The following is a 27,940-nucleotide window of genomic DNA, read 5'->3' as shown; positions in this document are numbered from 1 at the left end:
TCTACTGGCAATGCATTCCAGGCACTTACCACCCTCTGTGTGAAGTACTTGCCGCGTGTATCCCCCTTAAACATTTCACCTCTCACCTTGAAAGCGTGACCTCTCGTTATTGAATCCCTCACCCTGGGAAAAAGCTTATCTCTATCTACCCAGTCTATACCCTTCATGATTCTGTAAGACCTCAATCAGGTCTCCCCTCAATCTCCTTTTTGTCTAATGAAAACAAACCTAACCTACTCAACCTCTCTTCATAGCTAGCACCTTCCATACCAGGCAACATCCTCATAAACCTTCTCTGCACCCTCTCCAAAGCATCCACATCCTTTTGGTAGTGTGGAGACCAGACCTGTACACAGTATTCTAAACGTGGCCGCACCAAAGTCTTTACAATTTTAACATGACCTGCCAGCTCTTATACTCAATACCCCGGTCCAATGAAGGCAAGCATACCAGATGCCTTTTTGACCACTATCCAACTATGCAGCCACCTTCGGGGTACAATGAACCAGAACTCCCAGATCTCTCTGTTCATCAACTTTTCCCAAAGCTCTTCTATTTACAGTATAATTCACTCTAGAATTAGACTCCCCAAAATGCATCACCTCACATTTGCCTGGATTGAACTGCATCTGCCACTTCTCCACCCAATCTCCAGTCTATCTATATTCTCCTGTATTCTTTGACAGTCCCCTATGCTTTCTGCTACTCCAACAATCTTCGTGTCATCTACAAACTTGCTGATCAGACCAACAATGCCCTCTTTCAGATCATTTATGTATATCACAAACAACAGTGGCCCCAGCACTGACCCCTGTGGAACACCACTGGTCACCTTTCTCCATTTCAAGAAACTCCCTTCAACTACTACTCTGTCTCCTGCTGCTCAACCAGTTCTTTATCCACCGAGCCAGAACACCCTGCACACCATGTGACTTCAGTTTTCCACAGGAACCTTATCAAAAGCCTTACTAAAATCCATGCATATGACATCTACAGCCCTTCCTTCATCTATCAACTTGGTCACTTCCTCAACGAACTCTACAAAGTTATTAAGGCATGATCTCCCCTGCACAAAACCACATTGCCTATCATTGATAAGCCCATTCTTTTCAAATATAAATAGTACCTTTCCAGCAACTTTCCCACCACTGACCTCAGACTCAGCAGTCTGTAGTTACCTGGAATATCCCTACTACCCTTCTTGTATGTGACATTAATGACATAGCCATGCAAAAGCACCTACTAGCTGAAGCCCAATTGGACTTCAAACAAGCACTACAACTAGTTTAGTCATTAGCGGGAGACAATCATTAGACAATTTGGCAAGTAGAGCAAGTCAGCTACAGGGTATCCCAATGGAAGTGAACACCCTCGTCACTCCGACTGAGTTTAGGGAGCACGACTTGAAAATACAAAAATGACGTTGAATGGATACAAGTCAAGATTACACAAGGTCAGGTCCTGTGACATATAAAGTTCGGGTAGCTGAAACTGTCCCGAACAAACATGTGGATCACAAGGAAGCTGCTACCTCGCAAAGGGGCTGGAGCAAAACATATCTTGCCCCTCAGAACAGCTGGAAAAGTGTCAGAAACTCAGAGTTCTCCCCCTCCATCCAGCATTGAAGAAATCTCAGATTCTGAGATAGATGCAGCCTAAAGATGAGGAGGAAACTCTCCTGAGATTCTTTGGGTGCAAGAAATGACCTATGGTCCAGTACACGCCACCCATCTGTGTCAGATTTGGTAAAAACTGGAACTGGGGAATAAACGTCCTAGGAGAAGCTAGAAGAAAATAAAACAGGCCTACACCACAGATGTGGTGGGAGAGGGATTTAGTGATTGGATCTCATTGAGGATGAGTTCCCTGATTGGTGTGGTTAACCTGGGCCAATCAGGGAGCCCTGGCTGACATAAATGAACAGGAGTTTTTTCCCCATCCAACTCTATTTTGATTTAATCCCTACCCTCCCCTTCACTGTTTTGATCACACAGCATTGCCCTTTGATATGAAGGGCAGTGCTTGTCACTGGCCACTCCGGTGTTTTTCCTATTTTCCTGGTGGTGACAATTGAATAAAGATTCGTGCACTTTGTGTCTTTCACTGTGTCCCACACCTGCACACACACACCATGGTGCTGGGGAAAAAATAAGCACTACCGCAGTTAGGTGGTAGTGTGGGGGTTAAAGGAAAAAAAAATATAAACAGGTGTGTTATAAAAAAAAAGAAAAGAAAAAGAAAAAAAATATATAACCAGGAGATTCACACAGCATTGCCCTTTAAAAAAATGAACAGGAGTTTTTCCCGTACTTCCCGCGGGAGCCTGTGCCCCACAACCTGATCTGCCTCCGGAATTTTAATTTTGTCTCCTTCAAGGATGTAAAAAGGAGGGCCCTGTATAGACTGCTGCTGCACACCGTCCACCTCTTCTCCCTCATCCACCGTCCGGACACGCCTTGGCGTGCCCATTTGCCACCGGGTGGTGGGGATCCCCAGTGGAGGTCTCTCTACGTGGGAGTCCTCCCCCTTTCTCTCGGGGATCTGGGGTGGAGGGTGCTGGACGCAGCAATCCCCTACAACTGCAGATTGCGGTGGTTCACGGACTCCCAGCCCAGCTGCTTGTTCTGTGGCGCTGTGGAGTCTGTGGACCATGTATATATTGGGTGTGGGTGTTTGCATTCCCTTTTTGATTTTTCTCAAAAACCTTCTCCTCTGCTTTTGGCTGCACTTCAGTCCCACGCTCCTGATCTTCGGGCACCCGGTACGGAGGAGCGAGGGCAGGTCTGAAGACCTCCTCGTGCGTCTGCTCCTGGGCCTGGCCAAACTGGTCATCAACAGGTCCAGGCAGCGGGCCGTGGAGGGGGTCGTTAGGGCCGACTGCCTGCCCCTCTTCCGGGGTTACGTTAGAGCCCGGGCGTCCTTGGAGAAGGAGCACGCGGTGTCCACCAACACCCTGGAGTCATTCAGGGAGAGGTGGGCGCCGCAGGGAGTGGAGTGCATTATTTCCCCCTCCAACTCTATTTTGATTTAGTCCCTGCCCTCCCCTTCACTGTTTGATCACACAGCATTGCCCTTTGATGTGAGGGGCAGGGCTTGTCACTGGCCACTCGGGTGTTTCTTTTCTTCCTGGTGGTGGAAACTGAACTAAAAAAAATTCGTGCACCTTGTGTCTTTCACTGTCTCACACCTGCACACACACAAGTGCTGGGGTAAAAGATAAGCACTACCACAGTTAGACAGTAGTGTGGGGGTAAAAGGAAAAAAAGTACTGGAAAAAAAATAAACAAACAAGAGTGTCAGAGATTTAAAAAAAGTGTCAGAGGTTCTGCTCACTCTGAGAGCTGGCTCTGAGGGACCTGGATCACTCAGGGATTTTCCACATGTGAATGAAGGGTGATTTGTTGACAGGATAGTGGCCTCTGTGGAGATATTTTATATTTTCATATTTTTCATGTTTTTGTGCAGTGAATAATGCTGTGTAATTCCATTCAAGGCTTATCTATAAAACATTATTTTAGTTATATTAACAATTATAGTTGTTGTCAGAGGTGTGAAATCATTAGTCAATGAGGTAGTGTTTCACAATTTTGATCTCCATGTGTTATGTTGAAAACCAGGCTGGAAGTAACTGACAACATTAGAAAAAAACACAAACCTGGTGATTTGATTTTGATTTGGTCCCTGCCCTCTCCTTTATTGTTTGATCACACAGCATTGCCCTTCGATGGGAAGGGCACTGCTTGTCACTGGCCAATTTGTCATTGGGTGTTTCTTTTTCTTCCTGGTGGTGGAAATTTTTTGAACACCTTGCGTCTCTCGCTGTGTCACATACCTGCAAAAAAGAGAAAGAAAAACAGGAGTATCAGAGGTTCAGTTTGCACTGCAAGCTGGCTTTGAGGGACCTGGATCAGTGCCAAAGACTCTCCATGAGTAAATAAAGGGTGACTTGGTGATGGGATACCAGCATCTGTCTGAGGAAAAAAAACCTATTTTGATTTAATCCCTCCCCTCCCCTTCAATGTTTGATCACACAGCATTGCCGTATGACGTGAAGGGTACTGCTTGTCATGGGCCAATTGGATGTTTCCTTTCTTCCTGGTGATGGAAACTGAATGAAGATTTGTATACCTGTTGTCTTTCACTGTGTCTCAGACCTACACACACAAAAATGGGTGCTGGGGGGAAAAGAAAAATCAGTACTGCAATAATGGTAGTGTGGGGGTTTTTAGAAAAACAAACAAACAGGAGCTTTGAAGAAAATAAAACAAAATAAACTGGAGTATCAGAGAATCCCATCACTCTCAGGACTAACTCTAAGCTAGCTGGTCAGAGCCCATGTGTTGTGCAGATGTAAATAAAGGGTGGAGAGGGGGCATGTTGACGGGATACTGGTCTCTGTACAGTTATTTCAGCAGGTCCTTTGATGGCGGGCTGGTTCGTGCTGGCTCACAACGGCCTGTGTTGAGGCCTCAACTATTCTTCAGATTTATAAATGACTTCAATGTTTGAGTAAAAAGCCACATATCCAATGAGAAGCTGAATTGTAACAGAAAATTATATATGTACATAAAAACATACCAACATACAGTGGAGCAGAGTAGGCCATTTGGTCTCTCAAGCCTGCTCCACCATTCAATAAGATCAGACTGACCTGCTTGTATTTGAAATTTCAGGTTCATTATGAACCTAAACCTGCAACCCATTCTAAAGGAAGAATGGATTAACAGCAATCTGGGCTTGCTCAATTTTTAATTTCCGTTTCATGACACTGTAATCTTTTGCTATAAATTCTGTGCCTTACGGTCCTGTTTCACAGCTACCTGATGAAGGAGCGGCACTCCAAAAGCTAGTGCTTCCAAATAAACCTGTTGGACTATAACCTGGTGTTGTGTGATTTTTTAACATTAATAAGATCACCATTATTTAAAATTAGAGATGTCCACTCATCAGTCCAATAACAGCAGGGAAGAAGCTACTGGTGCGTGTGTTCAAGCTTCTGCATCTTCTGCCTGACAGAAGAGGTTGTAGGACAGTATTACCGGGCTGAGTTGGGTCTTTAATGATGTTGGGTAGCCTTTCCACTGCAACAAGATGTGTAAATGGATGGAAGGTTGGCTTCTGGGATAGGCTGGGCTGTGCACACAATCTTCTGTAGTTTTTTATGGTCCTGGGCAGAACAGTTGCCCTACCAGGCCATTATGCACCCGGATAAAATGCTTTTGATGGTTTATCTGTAAAAGTTGGTGAGCATCCTCATGGATGTGCTGAATTTCCTGAGCTGCCTGAGGAAGAAGAGGCATTGTTGTGCCTTCTTGACCATCTCATCTATGTGGGAAGTCCAGGATAGGTTGTCGGTTATCATCACTCCAAGGAACTGGATGCTCTTCACCCTCACAACCTCAGGCCCGTTGATGTAGCTGGGGGCACGGTCTCCTCTTTTTTTTTCTGAAATCAATGATCAGTTCTTTTGTTTTGCAAACATTGAGAGATTATTCACATTGCACTAGGCCAACATGCCCTCTATCTTCTTTCTGTATTGTGACTCATCGTTGACCTATCCTACCACAGTGGTGTCATCAGCAAACTTGTAAATTGCATTCATTTGGAATTTGGCTACACAGTTGTGGGTGTACAGGGAGTACAGTAGGAGGTTGAGAATACATCCTTGGGGGGCTCTGGTGTTGCGTGTTATTGTGGAGGAGATGCAGTTGTCTATCTGCATTGATTGTGGTCTGTGGGTCAGGAAGGTGAGGATCTAGTTGGGGAGCCAAGACCTGGCTCTCGGAATTTTGAGATCATTCCGGAGGGGACAATGGCGTTGAAGTCAGAACTGCAGTCAATAAGCAGGAGTCTGACGTTGGTGTCCTATTGTCCAGATGTTCCAGGGATGTGTGCAGAGCGAAGGAAATGGCATCCGCTGTGGACATGTTACGTCGGTAGGCAGGTTCCAGCAGATCAAGTCAGGCTGGGAGACTGGAGTTGAGGTGGGCCATGACCAGCTCTTGAAGCACTTCATGATTGAGGTCAGAGCCACTGGGCAGTAGCCATTAAGGCATTTTGCATGTGCTTTGGTACGAGGATGATGGTGGTCTTCTTGAAGCAGATGGGACTTTGGCTTGTAGGAGAGAGAGGTTGCAGGTGTTGGGGAATACCTCTGCCAGCTGGTCTGCACAGCATCTCAGTGCACAGCAGTGGACCCTGTCTGGGCCTGACACTTTCCTTGGGTTGGCTCTCAGGAAGACCAATCTGACATCTGCAGCAGTGACTCCACCTTAAAAAGATTCAATCTACTTATTGATAGATTATAAGTGGCATGTGTATGAATGAGCTGCCAGAGGAAGTGGTGGAGATGAGTACAATTACATTTAAAAGGCATCTGGATAGGAAGATGAATAGGAAGAGGGATCTGGCCCAAATGCTGGCAAATGGGACTAGATTAGTTTAGGATATCTGGTCGGCATGGATGAGTTGGACTGAAGGGCCTGTTTCCATACTGTACACCTCTATGACTCTGTGTGAACAGGAGAAGCTGTGGCAAGTGAATATCAATGCAGGAAAATTACAGGCTGCCCATTTTGAATCAGGAAAGTATGTAAAGTGGGACTTTCTAAATGGTGGACAACCAGAAACAATGAGCAACAAGATCAGAAGTCAAAGTGAATTCATCATTATCTTCTATTCCCAATCATGACGTTTTAATCGAAAGTGGTATGGTGGCTTCATATCGCAAGGACACGAACACAAGACAATCAAGGTTCTAGCTGTCCACACCTGGTTCGGAGTACCACCTCAGGAAGGAGGAGACTGATCTTGGAGGGAATGCACCAGAAAGCTGCTGGGACTTCATGAGTTTAATTCTGTGCAGAGATGAAACAATCTGGGATTGGATCTCTGGAATTTAGAAGAGTAAGGGGTGATTTCATTGAAACTTTCAATGTTTTAAGGGCTACAGAAATAGTAGATAAATAAACTATTTCCGTTACTTGGGGAGTCTAGAATGAGGGGGCAGAGTTGAAAAATGGGAGCCAGGTCTCTTGAGGAATGAATACTGGAAATATCTTTAGACACAAAGGGTGACAGATGTTTGAAATTCTCTTCTGCAAACGGTAATTAATTCTGAATAATGTTCATTTAATCTGAAATTGAGAGATTACAGTGAAGCAAGGATAAGGAGGAATATGGAGCAAAGGCAGAAGATATGGGGGTGGGTCACAAATCAGTCATGGTAGATGGAGTGGGCTGAAAGGGCTGAATGGTCTCCACCTGTTCCAAAATTCACCTGACCTTTCAATATAAACAAAAATACTGAAGATTATTCATGATGCGTGGTCAGTCAGTGAGATAGAATCAGCCCAAAACTTTTTTTTTTAAACAGTGTCTCTGCAAGGATTTGCACCATAACTTTTCAAAGGCTTATTTTGACTTAAAGCAAAGCCAGAAACAGATGTATTGTAAACTAATGACCACAACCCTTTATAAACGATCGGCAAAAGGAAATAAAAACAGCCTTCATTCAGGAAACATCTGTTTGATGCTCTAGTTTTCAAATAGGTCATTAGGTTGATTACAAGTCAATTAGTTAACAAAAAAAAAGTGTGGGAATATTTGGAGGGGGCAGAATGCACAGCCACCAAATGGCAATGAGCTACATCATGCTTTGAGTTCATCTCCTCACATTCCCCAGCTCCCAAGGGAGACACAGCCTGCATTAATTGACCTACATTTCCTTGAGTGGAAATTTAAAGCCATTTTCAATCTTTAAATAAAGAAATTAAAATTACATTCTGTACGGGAAAAGTAGCTGTGTGTTCAGTAAAAGGTTTGAATATTGTGTTTTATTTCAGGGAAGAATGAAGTTTGTAACAGGGTCTACTGTTCTCATAAAAAGTGGAAGATAGGAAAATACTTGTATTTGCCCAAATGCTCTTTGAAAATGAGCCAGGCATATTCTAAGTAACCAGGAGGGGCCAGCCCTATCATTAAGCTTCTGCTGGCTTAACTCATTTCAACTAGGGTCACACTTATTTCTACAATTATCCTCAACAATGTCTGAGTAGTAAGGGATTAAAGCAGCCAAGGGTCTGTGCTCTGATACTCTTTCTATCGACAGATAATGTATGACAGTGCAGAGGGTGACAGGTTTGGCCTTGGCTATGATATTCCCACTGTTCCATTTCCTGCCTGCTCTCACTAGTTAGTCTGTCAGATTGAGAATGGCCATCTGAGTATGTTAGCAGAAGGTAAATGGGACCTTCAGCCTGTGGCTAGTGAAAGCTAACTAATTACAAAGAGAAGCAACTGGTTCAAAAAGTATTGACACTCATGTAGACATGACATGTTGAATTAAATCGGATTTAATTATATCACAATGAGGAAATGGGTAGGTGTGACTGCTGTTGGTTTTAAATCTTGTGAAATATTTAGAAGAAAGTATCTGAGGGCTGAGGCAACAATAAATGAAGATTTTTATAAAGTGACTTCAGGTTACAGGAAGTGCATCAGCTCCTCCTTTTGGCTCAGTTTTAAATAAAGTTCTGACCTTCTCTCCCTCATTCTATTTTTTTCCTGTTCCCCCCTCTCTCTCTCTTTCATCTATTTTTAATTCTGATCATCTGCTTGGCTGGAGTTCCAATCTCCGGCTAGGCGTGTGGTGCAGGGACTGAGCAAAGATTTGGTACTTCTCCAGAGAGGAAGGAGCAAAAGAAAAGACCTGAATGCTTGCACCCATAGTTCTTTCTTATTCCACCGTTTCTGGACAGCACAGAATCGTTGGGCTCAACCACTGACAGACCCTCAGAAAGAAAAAGAAATAACTTACATTTATATTGTGCCTTTCACATCAGTAAAACTCTGAAGAGTCTTGAAACCAGGTCTATGTTGAAAAAGAAAAGTCCTGCACTTCTATAGCAATCTTTATGGCCTCAAGACATGCCAAAGTGTTTGATAGTCTATGAAGTACATTTGAAGTGTAGTCACTATAATAATGTATGAAACAGCATTTTTACACAATAAGATTACACAAACAGCACCGTGATCATGACCACTGGTTTTCTGATATTGACTGACTGCTGATTCTGTAGGCACGGACACTGGGAAGAACTAACCTGCTCTTCTTTGAACAGTACTGGGAAATCTTTAGCCCCAATCCGAAAGGACAAATTTCCTGATTTCTCAGCCCTGTTGGTAAACTGCTCAAAGTGTAAGTTGGAGTTTTGGTGCAATAGTGTTAAATCTCTGTCTCCAAGCCAGGGATCCCCCTGCAGGGCCCACTCTGAAGCTTCCTAGTGGAATGAGAATTAGAATTAGATTTTATTATGTGTGTACTCAAGTAAAGGGATATAGGAGTATAGTGAAAAAGAATGCCATCTTGGGTAAAAAGGTATCGAGAACAGAGAACCTAGAACACAGAACAATGCAGCACAGTACAGGCCCTTCAGCCCTTGATGTTGTGTCAGCCATTTTTCCCTAATCTAAGACTAACCTACGTACCCTTCATTATACTAACTTGTAGTACATTCCACACACCCACTACTCTGAGTAAAGAACCTACCTCTGACATCTCCCCTAAATGTACCACCAATTATCATAAAATTATGCTCTCTCATGATAGACATTTCTGCCATGGGAAAAAAGTTTCTGTCTATCCACTCTATCTATGTTTCTCAACATCTTGTACACTCCTATCAAGTCACCTCTCATCCTAGGTACAAAATCTTAGGTACAAAGTAGAAAAATAAGGAAATATGGTTAAAAGTTCAACATTAAAGTCCTTCTTAGTAATAAAGTAGAAAAAAGAAAAATAAAGTTCAACATCTTAAGTGCTTATCCATGCTGGGCTTGCATTTCCACAAGGGGTTCCATCTCCCCACACTTGAGGCCACCGCAGATGCTAAGGGACCTTGGCCTGCCTGCTCTCTTTGCTGCTGCTGCTGCTGTATTAGATGCCAAGGGTTCCCTACTGCCACCGTGCAGGGCTTAATCTCCCCAATGCTGGGTCACTCTGCTGTGTTGAGCTCAGTCTCTTGCTCTCCCCCTGACCCCCGCACTGGCTTAATCTCTCTGCCGAAGGTAAATAGATTTTTTTTTTAAAAACCGTGAAGGAAAAAAAAGAATAAAACCTGATGGAGCGATCGGCTCCAGGCAGGTGCCCGCACGCTGTGCTGCTACTCCACCACCATCTTGAAGATCACAGCAATTAGCAAAATATCTTACTGCATGTGAAACCTACCTTCCAATGTTATGTACAGTGAAGATGTATTGAGAACCACATCATATCACTCAGAAATATAACGCACAATAATGAGTCAGCTTGAAGTGTAACCAAAAGAGAAAATGCTGGAAAATCTCAGCAGGTCTGGCAGCATCTGTATGGAGAGAAAAGAGCTGACGTTTCAAGTCTAACTGACCCTTTGTCAAAGCTAAAAAAAAGGGAGAAATAGGGAGGTATTTATACTAGGCTGAGACAAGGTGAAAATCAACAAGGTAACGGATTCTGAATTAGTGGTGCTGGAAGAGCACAGCAGTTCAGGCAGCATCCGAGGAGCAGTAAAACCGACGTTTCGGGCAAAAGCCCTTCATCAGGAATAATGGCAGAGAGCCTGAAGGAGAGTCATGGCTCCAGAAGCAAAGGTAGCAATAAAGAGGTGATAATGACAGTGCATAGAGAGATTATAGAGAGATTATGAGCTGTGAATGACCAAGGCTGAAGCCAGTGCTATGTGTCAAAATATGTGGGGGATGGGTGAAGCAGAGGCAAAATGGAAAACAGGGGAGAAGGGTAGCAAAGGGGGAAGAGGAGAGGAAAAAGGTGATGAGAGAGTGGGGAAAAAGACAAAATTAAGAAATAAGAGGTACAGAAGTGAAAAAATATTTAAAAATCAATTAAATAAATGAAATAAAATTACAGAGCAGAATGAAAACAGAGGGGTCGAGATGGGATAATCATCTGAAGTTGTTGAATTCAATGTTGAGACCGTCAGGCTGTAACGTGCCTAGTCAGAAGATGAGATGCTGTTCCTCCAGTTTGCGTTGAGCTTCACTGGAACATTGCAGCAGGCCAAGGACAGACATGTGGGCATGGGAGCAGGATTGGGTGTTAAAGTGGCAAGCCACGGGAAGGTCTGGGACCTGATTGTGTACAGACCGAAGGTGCTCAGCAAAGCGATCACCCAGTCAGTGTTTTATGTCTCTGATATAGAGGTGACCACATTGGGAGCAACGAATGCAATAGACCAAATTGAAAGAGGTACAAGTGAAACGCTGCTTAATCTGAAATGAGTGTCTGGGGCCTTCTGCGATTGCATGGGAAGGTGCAGTGTGCGATGGGAGAGGTGTTAGGTGTGATGGAGGAGTGGACTAGGTTGTCCCGGAGGGAACGATCTCTGCGGAATGCAGACAGGGGGAGGGAAGGGAAGATGTGTTTAGTGTGGTTTCGTGTTGGGGTTGGTGAAAATGGCGGAGGATTATTCTTTGCATGTGAAAGCTGGTGGGTTGAAAGGTGAGAACAAGAGGGACCCTATCCTTGTTCTGGAAGGGGAGGGAGGGGTGAAGGTCGTGGTATGGGAGATGGACCGCACGTTGTCGAGAGCCCTGTCAACAACTGTAGGTGAGAAGCCATGGTTGGAGAAGAAGGAGCACTTATTAAGAGCACCACTTTGGAAAGTGGCCTCATCGGAACAAATGCTGCAGAGGCAAAGGAGCTGAGAGAAAGGGATAGAGTCCTTACAGGACGTAGGGTGAGAAGGGCTGTAGTCCAGATCGCTGTGGGAGTCAGTGGGCTTGTAATGCATATTAGTGGATTGACTATAGCCGGCAATGGAGACAGAAATTTCAAGGAAAGAAAGGCAAGTGTCAGAGATGGACCAGGTGAAAGTGATGGAGGGATGGAAACTGGAAGCGAAGTTTATGAATTTTTCCAGGTCAGGACGAGAGCATGAAGCCGCACCGAAATAGTCATCCATGTACCGATAAAGCAGTTGGGCGGGAACCCTGGTAGGCCTGGAACAAGAAATGTTCCACATACCCCATGAAAAGGGGTATGGTTTCAGATTCCAGCATCTGCAGTAATTTGATTTTCTCCAGCTTGAAGTGTAGACTGGTTAGGTAACCACCAATTTTCTGTACTGCAAGATTTCACAGACAGCAATGCAGTAAATAACCAATTAATATTGTTGAGGAAGGAATAATAAGGGATTGAGGAGGCAGGGTGGCTGTAGAAGGATTGTACAGGTTAGGAGAGTGGACAAAGAAGTGACAGATACAATGTGGGAATGTGAGAGGTCATGCACTTTGGTAAGAGTAGAAAAATGGACTATTTTCTAAATGGGGAGAAAATTCAGAAGTCTGAACTACAAAGAGACTTGGGAGTTCTAGTCCAAGATTCTCTCAAAAGTAAACTTGTAGCTTGAATCAGTAGTTAGAAAGGCAAATGCAATGTTGGCATTTATGTTGAGAGAACTTGAATATAAAAGCAGGGATGTTTTTCTGAGACTGTAAAAGACTGGTCAGACCACATTTGGACTATTGTGTGCAGTTCTGGGCACACTTATCTCAGGAAGGATGTACTGGCCCGGAAGGGTGTTCAGAGGAGGTTCACAAGAATGGTCCCAAGAATGAAAAGTATAACTTATGAGGAACATTTGAGCACTCAGAGTCTAGACTCAATGGAGATTAGAAGGATGAAGAGGGATCTAATCGAAACTTACAGAATACTGAATGGCTTGGACAGAATGGATGTTGGGAAAATGTTTCCATTGATAGGAGAGACTAGGACCTGAGGGCACAGCCTTAGAGTAAAGAGAAGATGGTTTAGAACAGAGATAAGGAGAAACTTCTCCAGTCAGAGAGTGGTGAATCTATGGAATTCATTACCACAGAAGGCTGTGGAGGCCAGGTCATTGAGTATATTTGAGATGGAGGTAGATAGGATCTTGATTGTCAAGGGGATCAAGAGTTACAGGGAGAAAGGGGGAGAATGGGGGTTAAGAAACCTATCAACCATGAGTGAATGGCAGAGCAAACTCAATGGACTGAATAGTCTAATTTCTGTTTCTATGTCTAATGGTCTTACAAGGGACATCCTTGCTCTACAATTAATAACATTGAAAAATCCTTAAAATCAATAAGAACATTACAGCAGTAATAGTGAGGAGCTTTAATTACACAAATATCAATTGGAATAATGTTATGAGTAAATCGTAGGAGGGGGAGGAGGAATTGATAACATCCCAGGAGAAATTCCTACATCACAACACTTTTGATTCAACCCGAAAGGAATTATTGCTGGATCAGGTGATGAGAAATGAGATGGGCCCAAATGGACAAGCTGTCTGGGGAAACACTTGGATAAAAATCACCATCATAAAGGCGAGATTGTTATTTTCTCTACTCCATTACCAATCTAAAGTAGGACTTCCAAATAGAAGATAGTTACCTTCAACGAGATGAGAAGGAATCTAGGAATAATCAGGAAAAAATCATAACAAAGCAAACAGATGATCTTTAATGAGATATTTCAGGCCAACAGACAGAAAGGAAACAAAGGCTCTGTCTCTTGGATGACAAGGGAGATATGGAATCTGATGATTAGGGTACAGCAATAATTGCTGGTCCAGTCAGCAATGCCCGCATCCCATGAACAAATGTTTAAAAAGACAGTGTATGATGCATGTCAGGTAGATTCTTCAAATGAGAAGCAGCTCAAATATAATAAATTGAGACAAGAAGTGCAGAAAATAAAATTGTAAAAGAAAGAATATGACATTGAAATGGTCATAAACATAAAAGTCATCTACCAGCATGTAAACAGTAAACATGTAGTAAGAGAAAGTGAGGACTGCAGATGCTGGAGATTAGAGCTGAAAATGTGTTGCTGGAAAAGCGCAGCAGGCCAGGCAGTATCCAAGGAGCAGGAGAATCGACGTTTCGGGCATGAGTCCTTCTTCAGGAAGGGCTCATGCCTGAAAAGTCGATTCTCCTGCTCCTTGGATGCTGCCTGGCCTGCTGCGCTTTTCCAGCAACACATTTTCAACATGTAGTAAGAGCCAGTATCAGGCCTATCAAGGACAAAGAGGGTGATACATGCTTTGATGCACAGGGCAAAGCCTTGAATATTTAGTTAAGTAATTTGATTTGCTGCTTACTACAAAGTTGTTGACAAAATACTGCTAGAAGCAGAAACAGCAGAGGTAATGGTTGAGATAAATATTTGTGAAAAGTTTTGCTATGCTTAAAGTGGTACGTAGTGTTGCCTGGATGTCTGGCATCCCAGATTGATATAAGAGTACAGCAAGTGATTAGGAAGATAAATGTTGGCATTTATTGCAGTGGAAATAGAACATAAAGTAGCAAAATTTTGCTGCAGTGTTATTGAAACCCCATTTGGACTGGTGTGCAATTTTCATCTACTTATTTAAAAAAAAACATAATCACAGTGATAGTGTTCCTTCCTTTGAGTCAAAAGGCCTGGCTTCAAATCCCACCTGCACCAGAGATAGGCAGTAATAGGTCTGTGGTGAGCAAGGTTTTGGAAAGAATTCTGAGCAATAGGACTTATGACTATTTGGAAAAAGCAAAGCTTTTCCAACACCACTCTAATCTAGCATGATTAAAGGCAGTCAGCATAGTTTTGGGAGGGACAGGTCATGCCTCACAAACCTTACTGAGTTCTTTGAGGAGGTGACAAGACAGGTCGACGAAGGTCAAGCAGTGGATGTGGTGTTTGTGGACTTTAGCAAGGTTCCCCATGATAGGCCCATTCATAAATTCAGGAAGTATGGGATACAGGGAGACTTGGCTACCTGGATTCAGAATTGGCTAGCTGACAGAAGGCAGAGAGTGGATGTAGATGGAAAGCATTCTGCCTGGAGGTCAGTGTTGAGTGGGGTCCCGCAAGACTCTGTTCTCGGGCCTCTGCTCTTTGTAGTTTTTATAAATGACTTGGATGAGGAGGTTGAGAGGTGGGTTAGTAAATTTGCAGATGACACAAAAATTGGAGGTGCCGTTGATAGTATTGAGGGCTATTGCAGGCTGCAGCGCGACATAGACAGGATGCACATTGGGCTGAGAAATGACAGATGGAGTTCAACCTGGATAAATGTGAAGTGATGCATTTTGGAAGGTTGAACTCGAATGCTGAATGTAGGATTAAAGACAGGATTCTTGGCAGTGTGGAGGAACAGAGGGATTAGATTTTTTTTTAGATTAGATTAGATTAGATTTACAGTGTGGAAACAGGCCTTTCGGCCCAACAAGTCCACACTGACCTGCTGAAGAGCAGCCCACCCATTCCCCTACATTTACCCCTTACCTAACACTACGGGCAATTTAGCATGGCCAATTCACCTGACCCTGCACATCTTTTGGACTGTGGGAGGAAACCGGAGCATCCGGAGGAAACCCACGCAGACACGGGGAGAACGTGCAAACTCCACACAGACAGTCGCCTGAGGCGGGAACTGAACCTGGGTCTCTGACGCTGTGAGGCAGCAGTGCTAACCACTGTGCCACCGTGCCGCCCAATCTTGGTGTTCAAAGCATAGATTGCTCAAAGTTGCCACCCAAGCAGACAAGGTTATTAAGAAAGCATATGGTGTTTTGGCTTTCATTAACAGGGGATCAAGTTTAAGAGCCGCGAGGTTTTGCTACAGCTCTAAAAGTCCCTGGTGAGACCACACTTGGAATACTGTGTCCAGTTTTGGTCGCTCTACTATAGGAAAGATAGAGGCTTTGGAGAGGGTGCAAAGAAGGTTTACCAGGACGCTGCCTGGACTGGAGGGCTTGCCGTATGAAGAAAGGTTGACTAAGCTCAGACTTTTCTCTCTGGAGAGGAGGAGGAAGAGAGGTGATGAAGGGCTTTTGCCCGAAACGTCGGGATCTTCCTGCAGTTTACTGTTTTTGTCTCGGTGACTAACAACGTGGTCAGTTTTCTCCTTATCTGCAAACACTTTGAGCATGGCTCCTGGGTTAAAGTTTAAACCTTTTGAAAAGCAAGGGTCCGCATATTGAGCCCTGTGGAACTCCTCAGATAAATTGGGTTACAAAAATCACTGGTCAGCGCATATCCCTTACTTCCTGCTTCAGTCAAATTTGGATTTTCTGAGCAATCTGCCATGTACGACCTTTTAAAAGGTCCCTGCTAAAGTCCATGTAGACCCTAAGTATGCTAGCCTCATTGTTGTGCCCACCTTGTTAGCTCGTTGATCTCATTAGTCAAGGCATGATTTTCCCATCAGAAATACTGCATGAAGGTCATATAGTGGGAGGGCTTATGTAATAAAATTGATTTTTCACTCAAGACAACCTTGTGATTGTCTCATTGTTTACAGAGTGAACAATGCTGTTTATTGCCCCAAACAGCATGACCATCTGGAGCAAATAAAAAGCGAGCCTATTCATGCCTTCTCGGTTAATACAAAATATTTACCACAGTATCCTTACTTTTATATCTAATTCCCTTTTAATGACGCCCAATATCCTATTTGTTTAATCAACTACTTCCTGAATATGACTCAGATGCCGGTGTTGGACTGGGGTGTACAAAGTTTAAAAATTACACAACACCAGGTTATACTCCAACAAGTTTAATTGGAAGCACACTAGCTTTCTCCCCACCCCCACCCCCACCCTCCTCTAGCTTCTCTCTCCACACTTCAGGCTCACTGCCTTTATTCCTGATGAAGGGCTTTTGCCTGAAATGTCGATTTCGAAGCTACTTGGATGCTGCCTGAACTGCTGTGCTCTTCCAGCACCACTAATCCAGAATCTGGTTTCCAGCATCTGCAGTCATTGTTTTTACCACCCTGCAGGAAGATACCACACACTGGTCAAGGGAGCAGAAAACTGACAAATGGAATTGAATGCTTTTTGGGAAAAGGCAGCAGGACAAGGAAATCCATAACAAATAGTAGGACACAGATGGTGTAGGGGGAACAGAAGGACTTTAAAAATACATGTCCACAGATTCCTAAAGATTGCAGGCAAGTCAGGTTCCTATAAAACCATAAGACATAGGAGTGGAAGTAAGGCCACTCGGCCCATCGAGTCCACTCCGCCATTCAATCATGGCTGATGCGCATTTCAGCTCCACTTGCCAGCGTTCTCCCCGTAGCCCTTAATTCCTCTAGACAACAAGAACCTATCAATCTCGGCCTTGAAGACATTTAGCGTCCCGGCTTCCACTGCACTCCGTGGCAATGAATTCCACAGGCCCACCACTCTGGCTGAAGAAATGTCTCCGCATTTCCGTTCTGAAATGACCCCCTCTAATTCTAAGGCTGTGTCCACGGGTCCTAGTCTCCTCGCCTAACAGAAACAATTTTCTAGCATCCACCTTTGCAAAGCCATGTATTATTTTGTACGTCTCTATTAGATCTCCCCTTAATCTTCTAAACTCCAATGAATACAATCCCAGTATCCTCAGCCGTTCCTCATATACTAGACCTGTCATTCCAGGGATCATCCGTGTGAATCTCCGCTGGACACGTTCCAGTGCCAGTATGTCCTTCCTGAGGTGTGGGGACCAAAACTGGACACAGTACTCCAAATGGGGCCTAACCAGAGCTTTATAAAGTCTTAGTAGTACATCTCTGCTTTTATATTCCAACCCTCTTGAGATAAGAGACAACATTGCATTTGCTTTCTTAATCACAGACTCAACCTGCATGTTTACCTTTAGAGAATCCTCGACTAGCACTCCCAGATCCCTTTGTGCTTTGGCTTTATTAAGTTTCTCACCATTTAGAAAGTCGTCCATGCTTTTATTCTTTTTGCCAAAGTGCAATTCATTGAAGACTTTGCCTATCTCCTGCAGTTCCACACATACACATCTACTTTGGGCCTGGAGGGGTCCTATTCTCTCTCTAGTTACTCTTTTTCCTTTACTTTAGTTAAAGGATCTCTTTGGATTCATCATAAACCTTGGCTGAGAAGGTTAGAAGGGGAATGCGGAAATATGTCTGCAGTTGTACAGAACCTTTGAGGTGGAATATATGGAATACTATGCAATCATTCCTAGACTGAAGTATTTATTTTTTGAACAAAGATTTAACAGGTTGGCTCAATGAGGGTTGATCTTATTGAGACATACAAGACCTGAATGCAATGGAGAGGAATGCAATGGAGGAGACTAGAATTAGGGAGACAGTTGAAGAATGAAGGAATCAAAGGCATTGTAGCTAAAGATGCCGGTGACAAAAATACAGGAGTATGCGGTGAAGAGGATGTAACAATATTGCAAACTGATTCTTAGGCATATGCATGAACAAAAGAAACAGATGGAACAATGTCAGAAAGTGTAACATTTTTTATGCTTGTCAAAATGAACAAAGGGCAGTATTACTTAAATGGGTAATAACTGCAGATTTCTGGGATGCAAAGCCATCCAGGTGTTCCAATGCATTAGTTAAAAAGTAGTACAACGTATAAAAGGTAATACCAGCATAAGAAACAGGAGCAGAAGTAGAACATTCAGTCCATCGAGTATGCTGCCATTCAATGTGATCATGGCTTATCTAATAATCAAGTCCATTTTCCGGTCTTTTCCCTCTAATCCTTGATTCCCTGATTTTTAAAAAAAAACAAAGTCTCTCAGCCCGAAACATACTTAATGATACAGCCTCAACTGTCCTCTATGATGAAGAATTTAACAGATTCACTCCCCTCAGAATAAATTCCTTCATTTTAAATGTGTGAACCCTTATTCTGTGATTATGCAATCCGGTCCTAGACCCTCCCATAGGGAGAGACAACCATTCTACCCTGCCAAGTCCTCTAAGAATCTTGGATATTTCAATAAGGCCACCTCTCATTCTATATTCTAATAAGTTAGGCCCAATCTACTGAACCTCACCTCATAAGACAGTCCCTCCGTACCTGGTATCAGCTTAGTGAACCTTCTCTGGATGGTTTCCAATGCCAGTAGTATCGTGCCTTAGATCAATTGACTAATCTGTTCAGCTGTAGCTAACTAGAGTCTATATTTATTAGGAGACGAATTGAACAGATCGAAGGAAGCAGTGCTTCAGTTATACAGGGCCTGGTGCTACCATGTCTCAAATCATGTGCGCTGTTTTGGTCTCCTTATGTAAGTAAACTGTAAATACGTTGGTGATTGTTCAGGGGCTTGAAATAAGCAGGGTAGCTTGGAGAGACTGGGTTTGTTTTCACTAAAAAACAGAAAGAACTGTGGATGTTTTAAATCAAAAAGAGAAAACAAATTGCTGGAAAAGCTCAGATCTGGCAGAATCTATGGAGAAATCAGAGTTAACATTTCTGGTCCGGTTCTGAGGAAGATCACTGGACCCAAAACATTAACATTAATTTCTTTTCACCAATACTGCCAGATCTGTTGAGCATTTCCAGCAACGTCTGATTTTTTATTTTTACTGATGTGTTATAAGATTGAAAATTGACAATTGAAGTGTACAAGGTCCTGAATAATCTTGACAAGGTATACCTGGAAAGGACACTTCCACTTGGAGTGTCCAAACCCAGGAGGCACTGTTTTAAGATTTGGGGTCATCCTTTTAGGCCACAGCCGAGGAGAATATTTTCACTGAGTGTTGTGCAATTTCGAAACACTGCCTCAGAAGGTAGAAACAAATTCACTGACTATTTAAGGCTGAGGGAGGAAGAGGCCTGTTTCTAAAGGGCTGACTGATATACACCTGCTCCCTAATTTCCCTTGACTTATTAGTGGGAAGCCACATTCTTGAATTGCTACAATGATTGCGATGTACTGTAGTACATCACCATCGGCTCTTCCAACCTCGAAATCCCTACTAGGTAAAAAGGATAATTACAGAAGATACATGGGAAATCAGCCCCTGCAAGTGCCCATCCAAGTCTCATCCAGACTTGGAAATACATCACCATTCCTTCAGTGTCACTAGGTCAAACTCCTGAACTAAAATCTTCCTCCCTGCAACACCCCAAGGACTGTAGTAGTTCAAGAAGGCAACTAGTCACCATCTTCTCCAGGTTAATTAGGAATGAACAACATACAATTATAGTCCAAGTCCTACAGCATGAAGACAAGTCCTTTAGCCCAAACTAGTTTGTGCTGACCAAAATGTCCACCTATGCTAACACGATCGCCTTGCATTTGGCCCACATCCTTCTAAACCTTTCCTATCCATGCATTTGTCCAAGTGCTTTTTAAATGTTAAGGTATCCACCTTAATAACCTCCACAAGCAGCTCATTCCAAATACCAGTCAAATGATGTACACCCACAGTATGTTTAGGTAAGTGATTACAGAATGTTGAAATAGCAATTATGAAGGATGTGAAGAAGCAGTGATATAGTTCAAAGTCAAGACACTGCGTGACCTGGAAGCTGTGATGTTCCAAGTACCTGTTACAGCTGGTACTCTCTGCTGTCAGTGGAGAAAATTAAATGCTCAAACTAACAGAGCAGCCAGTACAGTTAGCACTCTTTTGGCCCGGAGGGAGTTTATTACCTAAAGCATTATTAAACCTGTACCAATACAGACAATTGAAATCCGAATTATACCAGGAGCAGAGTTACTCACCATTGAATTTTGAGGTTTATGTAGCTCAGTTGCTTGTCATTTGTTAGAGATAACTGTCTGACACTTGTATGGAGGAAATGTTTCTAGTCACTTATCAGCCAAAGCTGGTCTTGCTGCATGGGGGAAAATGTACTCCACCTGTTTCTGAAGAGTCAGGACTAGAACTGAACATTGCAATTATCTGCAAACATCCTCACTTTGGACCCTATGATGAAAGGATTATGGTTGAACCTGAAGCCAGCCTCAGCACATTGAAGAGTACATTTCCCTCTACTCAACCCCATTTTACAATGACTTCTCATTGCCACCCAGTCAAATTCTGTCTTGACACCAAAGGCAGACCTTCTCACCTCAGTGAATATTCCAAAGACCTCTAGGACAGATACAGGTTTGTACTCTACATTTCTTTGCTGAAGGTGCTGAGGTTAGCTGAAGTATAAGCACACAAACCAACTGACCACTTTACATTTATAGACAGAGACACAGGGCCTCTTCAATTACAGAGGTATTGCTGGCGATTCTAATTTCCTGCAGAGATTTAAAGAAGGACAATGTTAAGTTTTCAGCAATGGGAAAGTGAAGTGAGAGGAACCATGCATGGCACAGAATGGGGAAGCAAGGTGGCTAAGAATTTCCCAGAAATTCACAGCTCCATTTAAATAGTAAGAGCCAATTTGGAAGTGAGGGGAAAAAATACTAATAGAAAATAATCTTGAGAGATACTGGCACTGAGCCTGGCTCTGTGACTCAGAAAGGAAAAGGGGGAAGAAAGGAAAGCTAGAGCAAAGTGATAGGAGATTCACTCAAGAGGAGAAAAGACAGGAGATTCTGTAGTAGCAAGTGAGTCCCAGATGGTGTGTTGCCTCCCTCGTGCCAGGGTCAGGGATGTCTCGGATCAAGTCTACAGGATTCTTAAGGGGGAAGGAAAGCAGCTAAAAGTCGAGGTACAGATCGGTATCAATGACATGGGTATGGAATGGGAGGAGGAGATGACGAGAGAATATTGGGAGTTAGGTTGGAAGCTAGAAGGCAGCACAAGCAGGGGAGTAATCTCAGGATTGCTACTGATGCCACGTGCTAGTGATTTTAGGAACAGACAGTGAATGCAGATGTGGCTGCAGGGCTGGTGTAGGAGGGAAGAGCTTCTGATATGTGGATCATTGGGATACCTTCTGGGGAAGATAAGACCTGTACAAGGAGGACAGGTTGCATCTGAACTGGAGGGGCACCAACATGCTGAGCGGGAGGTTTGCTAGAGCTCTTCAGGACGGTTTAAACTAGATTGGTAGGGGGTCAGAACCTGAGCTACAGATCAGGTGCTGGAATAGGTCATGAACAGCCAGATACACCGCGCAGAGAGTCTGTGAAGAGGGAGAGGCACTTGATAGGGCAAAGATGCAGTCAGTCAGTGAGATGGCTTGAAGTGCGTTTATTTCAATGCAGGTAGTATCAGGAATAAGGATGACAAACTCAGGACATACAGTAGCGCCTCGACTTACAAACTTAATCCATTCCGGGACCTGGTTCACGAACCGAATCAATTTTTCCCCATTGTTTGGATAGCGTAAGAATGCTTGGATGGCTGTTCACAGGGCACGCACCAAAGATAGACTGAATGAGATCACGCGGGGCCAGAGAGCTTTTGCGTTCAACAAGCGCGTAGCAAAGCAGAACAATTAAACCATGTGGTCGCACACAGGCTTTTTGCGGTCGTACCTTGAATTTCGTACGTACGTTGAAGCAAAGTTTTACATAATCCTGGTCATAAACCGATTTGTTCCTGAATGGGATCATTCATATGTCGAGGCACTACTGTAGTTCCTAGTAATGATCTAGGATGTTGTGACCATTACAGAGGCTTGGATATCACAGGGGCAGGAACAGCTGTTTGGGTGGGGGGGGGGGGGGGGGGGGAAAGAGAAAGAGGAAAGGAGATGAGGGAGTGGCATTGCTAATCTTGGATAGTGTCACAGCTGCAGAAAGGGAGGTCGTAGAGGAGGATTTGGCTAGAGTTGATAGGTGTAGAAATCTGAAACTAGAAAGGAGCAGTCACTTTATTTGGAGTTTTCCCACAGGCTCCCTAATAGCAATGGAGACACGGATGGGCATATTGGGAGACAGATTTTGGAAAGGTTCAGAGGTAACAGGGTTGTTGTCATGGGTGACTTTAACTTCCCTAATATTGATTGGAACCGACATGGTTTGGGTGGAACAAAGCTTATTAGAGGGGAAGACATGTTGGATCTGGTACTTGGCAAAGAACGAGGTCAGGTGTCAGGTCTCTCAGTAGGAGTTCTCATTTCTGTGACAGTGATCACAAACTCCCTGATCTTTACTACACTCATGGAAAGGAATAGGAGCAGACTCTATGGGAAAGTATATAACGGGGGGGCAGGGGGAATTACAATGCTCTTAGGCAGGAATTAGGGTGCCTAAATTGGGAACAGATGTTCTCATGGAAAAGTGTGACAAATGTGGAGGTTGTTTAGGAAGCACTTGCTGATTGTGCTGGACAGGTTTGTCCCACTGAGGCAAGGAAGGGGATAGTAGGGTGAAGGAACCTTGGGTAACAAGGGATGTGGAACATCTAGTCAAGAGGAAGCAGGAAGATTACTTAAGGCACAGGATACAAGGATCAGACAGGGGCTCTACAGTGTTACAATGTAGCCAGGAAGGAACTGAAGAATGGACTCAGGAGAGCTAGAGGGAGCATGAAAAAACTTTAGCAGGTAGGATTAAGGAAAACCCTCAGGTGTTCCACACGTTTGTGAGGAACAACAGGATGACCAGAGTGAGGATAGGGTCTTTTAGGGAATGGTGGAGGGAACTTGCACCTGGAGTCGGAGGAAGTAGGGGAGGTCCTTAATGAATACTTTGCCTCAGTATTTGCTACTTCGAGGGACTTTATTTTTGAGGACAGCATAAAACAGACTGATATGTTAGAACAGGTTGATATTTGAAAAATATAAGGATAGGTAAGTCCCCTAGGTTAGACAGGATATTCCCTTGGTTACTACAGGAAATGAGGGAAGAGATTGCTGAGCCTTTGACTATGATCTTTGCGTCCTTATTGTCTACTGGAGTAGTACTAGATGATTGGAAGATGGCAAATGTTATTCCCTTGTTCAAGAAAGGGAATAGGGATAATTTTGGGAATTACTGACCAGTCCGTCTTATATCAGTGTTGGACAAAGTATTGGGGAGGATTCTGAGAGAAAAGATTTAGGATTACTCGGAAAACCATAGTTTAATTAAAGATAATCAGCATGGCTTTTAGGTGCAGGTCATGCCTCACAAACCTTATTAAATGGAGAATGTGACAAAACACATTGATGAAGGTAGAGTAGTGGTGTACATGGATTTCAGCAAGGTGTTTGATAAGGTTCTCTATGGTAGGCTTATTCAGAAGTGAAGGAGGCATGGGATACAGCAAAATGTGGCTGTCTGGATACAGAATTGGCTGGCCCATAGAATACAGAGGATAGTGGTAGATGGAAAGTATTCAGCCTGGACCTTGGTGATAAGTGGTGTTCCGCAGGGATTGGTTCTGGGACCTATGCTCTTTCATTTTTAGAAATTACTTAGATGAGGAAGTGAAGGGTAGGTTAGTAGGTTTGCTGATGATATGATGGTTGGTGGAATTGTGGATAGTGAGGAGGGTGGTTGTAGGTTGCAACAGGACATTGACAGGATGCAGAACTGGGCTGACAAGTGGCAAATGGAGTTCAACCTCCAAATTTTGAAGTTTCAGGACAAGTACAATGCATGACTGGAGCATCTAAATAAAGGAACAGATTCAGTACAAAACACTAATGCTGTAGAAGAAACATGAGAAAGTCAGAAACTAATGGAACAAAATGCTGGGAAAAGAAAACTTTGTTTAAATGTGTTCCATCACCCAACCAAGAGATATACAAAGAGAAAACAGGGTCAGTCAAAGCAAAATTTAAGTGAAAGCAAAACAGAAATAGTTTGAGTAGCCAGAGTTCAAGGCAATACTTACTAGCAGTCATAGGGAAGAGCAGGAGGCAGTTTTAAATGGGGTCTGATCAGAAGGGTAACAAAAAAAGTGAAGAGGAGTGGGTGGGATTACTCAGGCTCAAAGATGTAGAATGAGCTAGGATTGAAAGAGCACAGAAAAATCCTCTGGGATGTATAAAGATTAGCAAACAATCAGTCTGTGTTAGGAACTGTAGCCACTGTGGAATGTGAATGGAGACCATCAAGGGAAAATTACAGAAACACTTTCATTCCGAGCCACGCAGTCAAGAATACCAGAAGCCAAGGGAAAAGTATCAATGGGGTGGTATACAGCTTTCTCACATGACCCCAGATAGTGCAAAAAAAACAAGGACAACACCTCTGACCATGACAGAGAGAATTAAGTATTAAATGTCAGCAGCTGTCTTAAAAAGACTGTGCTCAACATCCAGTTTCATGAAAGGTAAGTCAGGGATTTACAGAATCCAATACTAAATCTTGCATTCTGATATGATATCAGCCAGAGAATGCCTTATTTATTAATGATGAATAATAAGCAGAGCATTGAAGTGGATAGCTAGGAACGTGCCAAGATTTACATTAATAATTCCACTAAATATAATATGCAGTCCATCAAGAAATGGGAAAGACATTGCACCACAGCTCTGTACTCAGTACGGTAGTATTCTAAACTCATATCAAGTTTAATTAGACAGCAGCTCGTGCTCCAACTTACTGCTCAAGAGCAGTGAATATTTGGATTAAGTTGTTTTCCAGGGCAGAGGTAGAACTGACAGATACAGAATGTAAACGTAAGCAGCTGGCATTTTATAATCCCGCACTAAGCACTAAGTTTCTTCAACCAGCGAGTCATTGTGGTTGAGTGTAGCTCATTGTTGTCTATACGTGGGCCTCAAGTACAAAATAGACTCAACTAAATGCCTGAGGAAAAAATAAAGAGGGATGGAAGCAAGGTGGAAGAAGAAGAGTAAAGAACACAAAATTGTCAGATCTAGATTCAGGAGAGGCTCAGCAATATTTATTAATTTTTTTTCTTGTTCCCTCCATTAAGTTATCCCTACAATGCATAGTCCAACTAAGAGCAAGCAGTGGAGAGCTATCTCCTATACATAGCTAATGGAAAATTTATTCAAATACCAAGAGACATAAAAAAATCCCGAACAATTCAAAGTGCAATGACAATTTTCTCCCTGCTTCACTCAAAAGAAACTTCAACTCCACACCTGCCATTTGTTCCCATTGCTCATTCATTGAAACATTGCATGGCTAAGTTTAAGGCTGCAGAATTTTTGCCCATTTATGAAAGTGTAGTTTCTGGATGGTCATTATTTCAAGTTTGTTAACATTACATGACTGGGATGCCAAGGTCTCATTAGAGAAGGAGAACAGTATAAAAAGGGGAGCTATACAGTGCAGTGAGTGCAGACCGTCTTATTGATGAGCACATGATTTCTGCACTGCTCAAACAGTATAATCCAACCACAGTATAGCAAAAAGGTACAGGGTATTTAAATTGGGACAAGTCTTCTCATCCTTTGAGCATCAAATCTGAATCAGCAGTATGGCAATTATTTCCCAGAATTCCTGCAGTACTCAGGGTAGTTGGCACAAGCCTTGTGCATATCTTTCAGAAATGAAGGCACTCCAGTCTGCAGAAATACACAAGTGTTAATGACCCGAAATAAGTTATCCAAAATTTAAATATGCATATCAATTATCACAGTTCAGAATAGCAGTCACTTTAAGCTCAATGTATGACTAGTGCCTATCCTTTGATCCAGATCCACGTATAAATGGGAATAAGGAGTGTTTAATCAAACTACAATCAGATTCCCTCTTTCCTCTGCAAGAATGTGCTCAACACCATTGAAAAGCTAAAAATGGTGAAGTAATGGTTTGTATGCAATTTAAAGAGATCCAACTCTGGCAAAGACAAAAAGGTCACAGAATCATACAACATGGAAACAGACCCTTTGGTCCAACCATAATCCCAAATTAAACTAGTCCCACCTGCCTGCGCTTGGCCCATATCCTTCTGAAACATTTCTTATTCGTGTACTTATTAAAATGTATTTTAAATGTTATAACAGTACCCACATCCACCACTTCCTCTGGAAATTCATTCCACACGAACCACTAAAAAAAAACTGCCCCTCATGACCACCTTTAATCTTTCTCTCCTCACCTTAAAAATATGCCCCTAGTCTTGAAGCCCCTAACCCTAGGGAAAATACAATTGCCATTCACATTATCTACACCCCTAATGATTTTATAAACCTTTACAAAGTCACCCTCAACCTCCTACGCAGCAGTGGAAGAAGTCCCAGCCTATTTTTATAACTCAAACCCTCCATTCCCTCCAACATCCTGGTAAATATCTTCTGAACCTTTATCATAATATCTTTCCTATAAAAGATCAACCAGAACTGGACACAGTATTCCAGAATAGGTCTCACCTGTGTAACCTCCATATGTCCCAACTCCAATACTCAAAAGGTCGGAGCAACGAAGGCCAAATGCCTTCTTAACCAGTCTACATGTAATGCAAACTTTAAAAAATTATGCACATGACTCCAGAGGTCTCAGGAAACGAAGGGCTTTTGCCCGAAACGTCGATTTCGAAGCTACTTGGATGCTGCCTGAACTGCTGTGCTCTTCCAGCACCACTAATCCAGAATTTAATTGAAGTCCTGCCCTTGTTTATTTTACTAAAATGCTATACCTCACATTCATCCAAATGAAATTCCACCCCCCTCCCCCACCACTCCTCAGCTCTTGACCCAACTGATCAAGATCTCTTTGTAATCTTAGATACCCTTTTTCACTGTCCAGTATATTACCAATTTTGGTGTTATCCAGAAACTTACCTACCAGCCTTCTATATTCTCATTAATCATTTATAAAAAAAAAATCACAAACGTGGACCTAGCACTGCTCCCTATGGAACACCACAGGCCTCCAGTCAGAAAAATAATCCTCCACTCACCGGGTCACCTGCTGTTAATTAATTTTGTATCCAATTTGAAAGTTCACCCTGACTCCCATGCAATCTAACTTTACTGATTAGTCCACCATGTGGAACTTTGTCAAAGTTTTCAGTAAAGTCTTCCCTCCATCTTCTTGGTTACTTCCTCAAAAAAGTCAATCAAGTTTGAGACACTATTTCCCTTGTATAAAACCATGCTGACTATCTCTAATTATTCCTTACCTCTCAGGAGCATAAAAATCCTATCTTTCAGAATCAACAACTTACCCACCATGGAGGTCAGACACACAGAAGTGTTCCAGCTTTCTCCTTACATTCTTTCTTAAACAAAAGTACAAGATTAGCCACTCTCCAGTCATCTGACATCTCATCTGTAGTTAGAAATGATAAATACTTCTGCAAGGATTCCTGCAATTTCCTCA

The 27,940-nt window shown here is 43.0% G+C and overlaps 1 protein-coding gene across 3 annotated transcripts in view; it reads right to left on the bottom strand.

The window, feature by feature from the left end:
* pctp (phosphatidylcholine transfer protein) overlaps window positions 1-27,940 on the bottom strand; it is a 54,132-nt gene that overhangs the window by 8,905 nt on the left and 17,287 nt on the right. For 2 of the 3 annotated variants that reach the window (XM_072559005.1, XM_072559004.1), the window contains exon 6: window positions 3,656-3,832. In XM_072559005.1, coding sequence (XP_072415106.1) covers window positions 3,656-3,832 — 177 coding nt within the window. Of the gene's footprint in view, window positions 1-3,655; window positions 3,833-22,456; window positions 26,182-27,940 lie in introns of those variants that run through there. The other variant, XM_072559006.1, reaches the window with a different exon arrangement.

Source organism: Chiloscyllium punctatum, chromosome 39, assembly GCF_047496795.1.
Source record: "Chiloscyllium punctatum isolate Juve2018m chromosome 39, sChiPun1.3, whole genome shotgun sequence".
Classification (NCBI taxonomy): Eukaryota; Metazoa; Chordata; class Chondrichthyes; order Orectolobiformes; family Hemiscylliidae; genus Chiloscyllium; species Chiloscyllium punctatum.
Note: the sequence above shows the minus strand (reverse complement) of the source record. Positions and strands in the feature narration are given on the sequence as shown.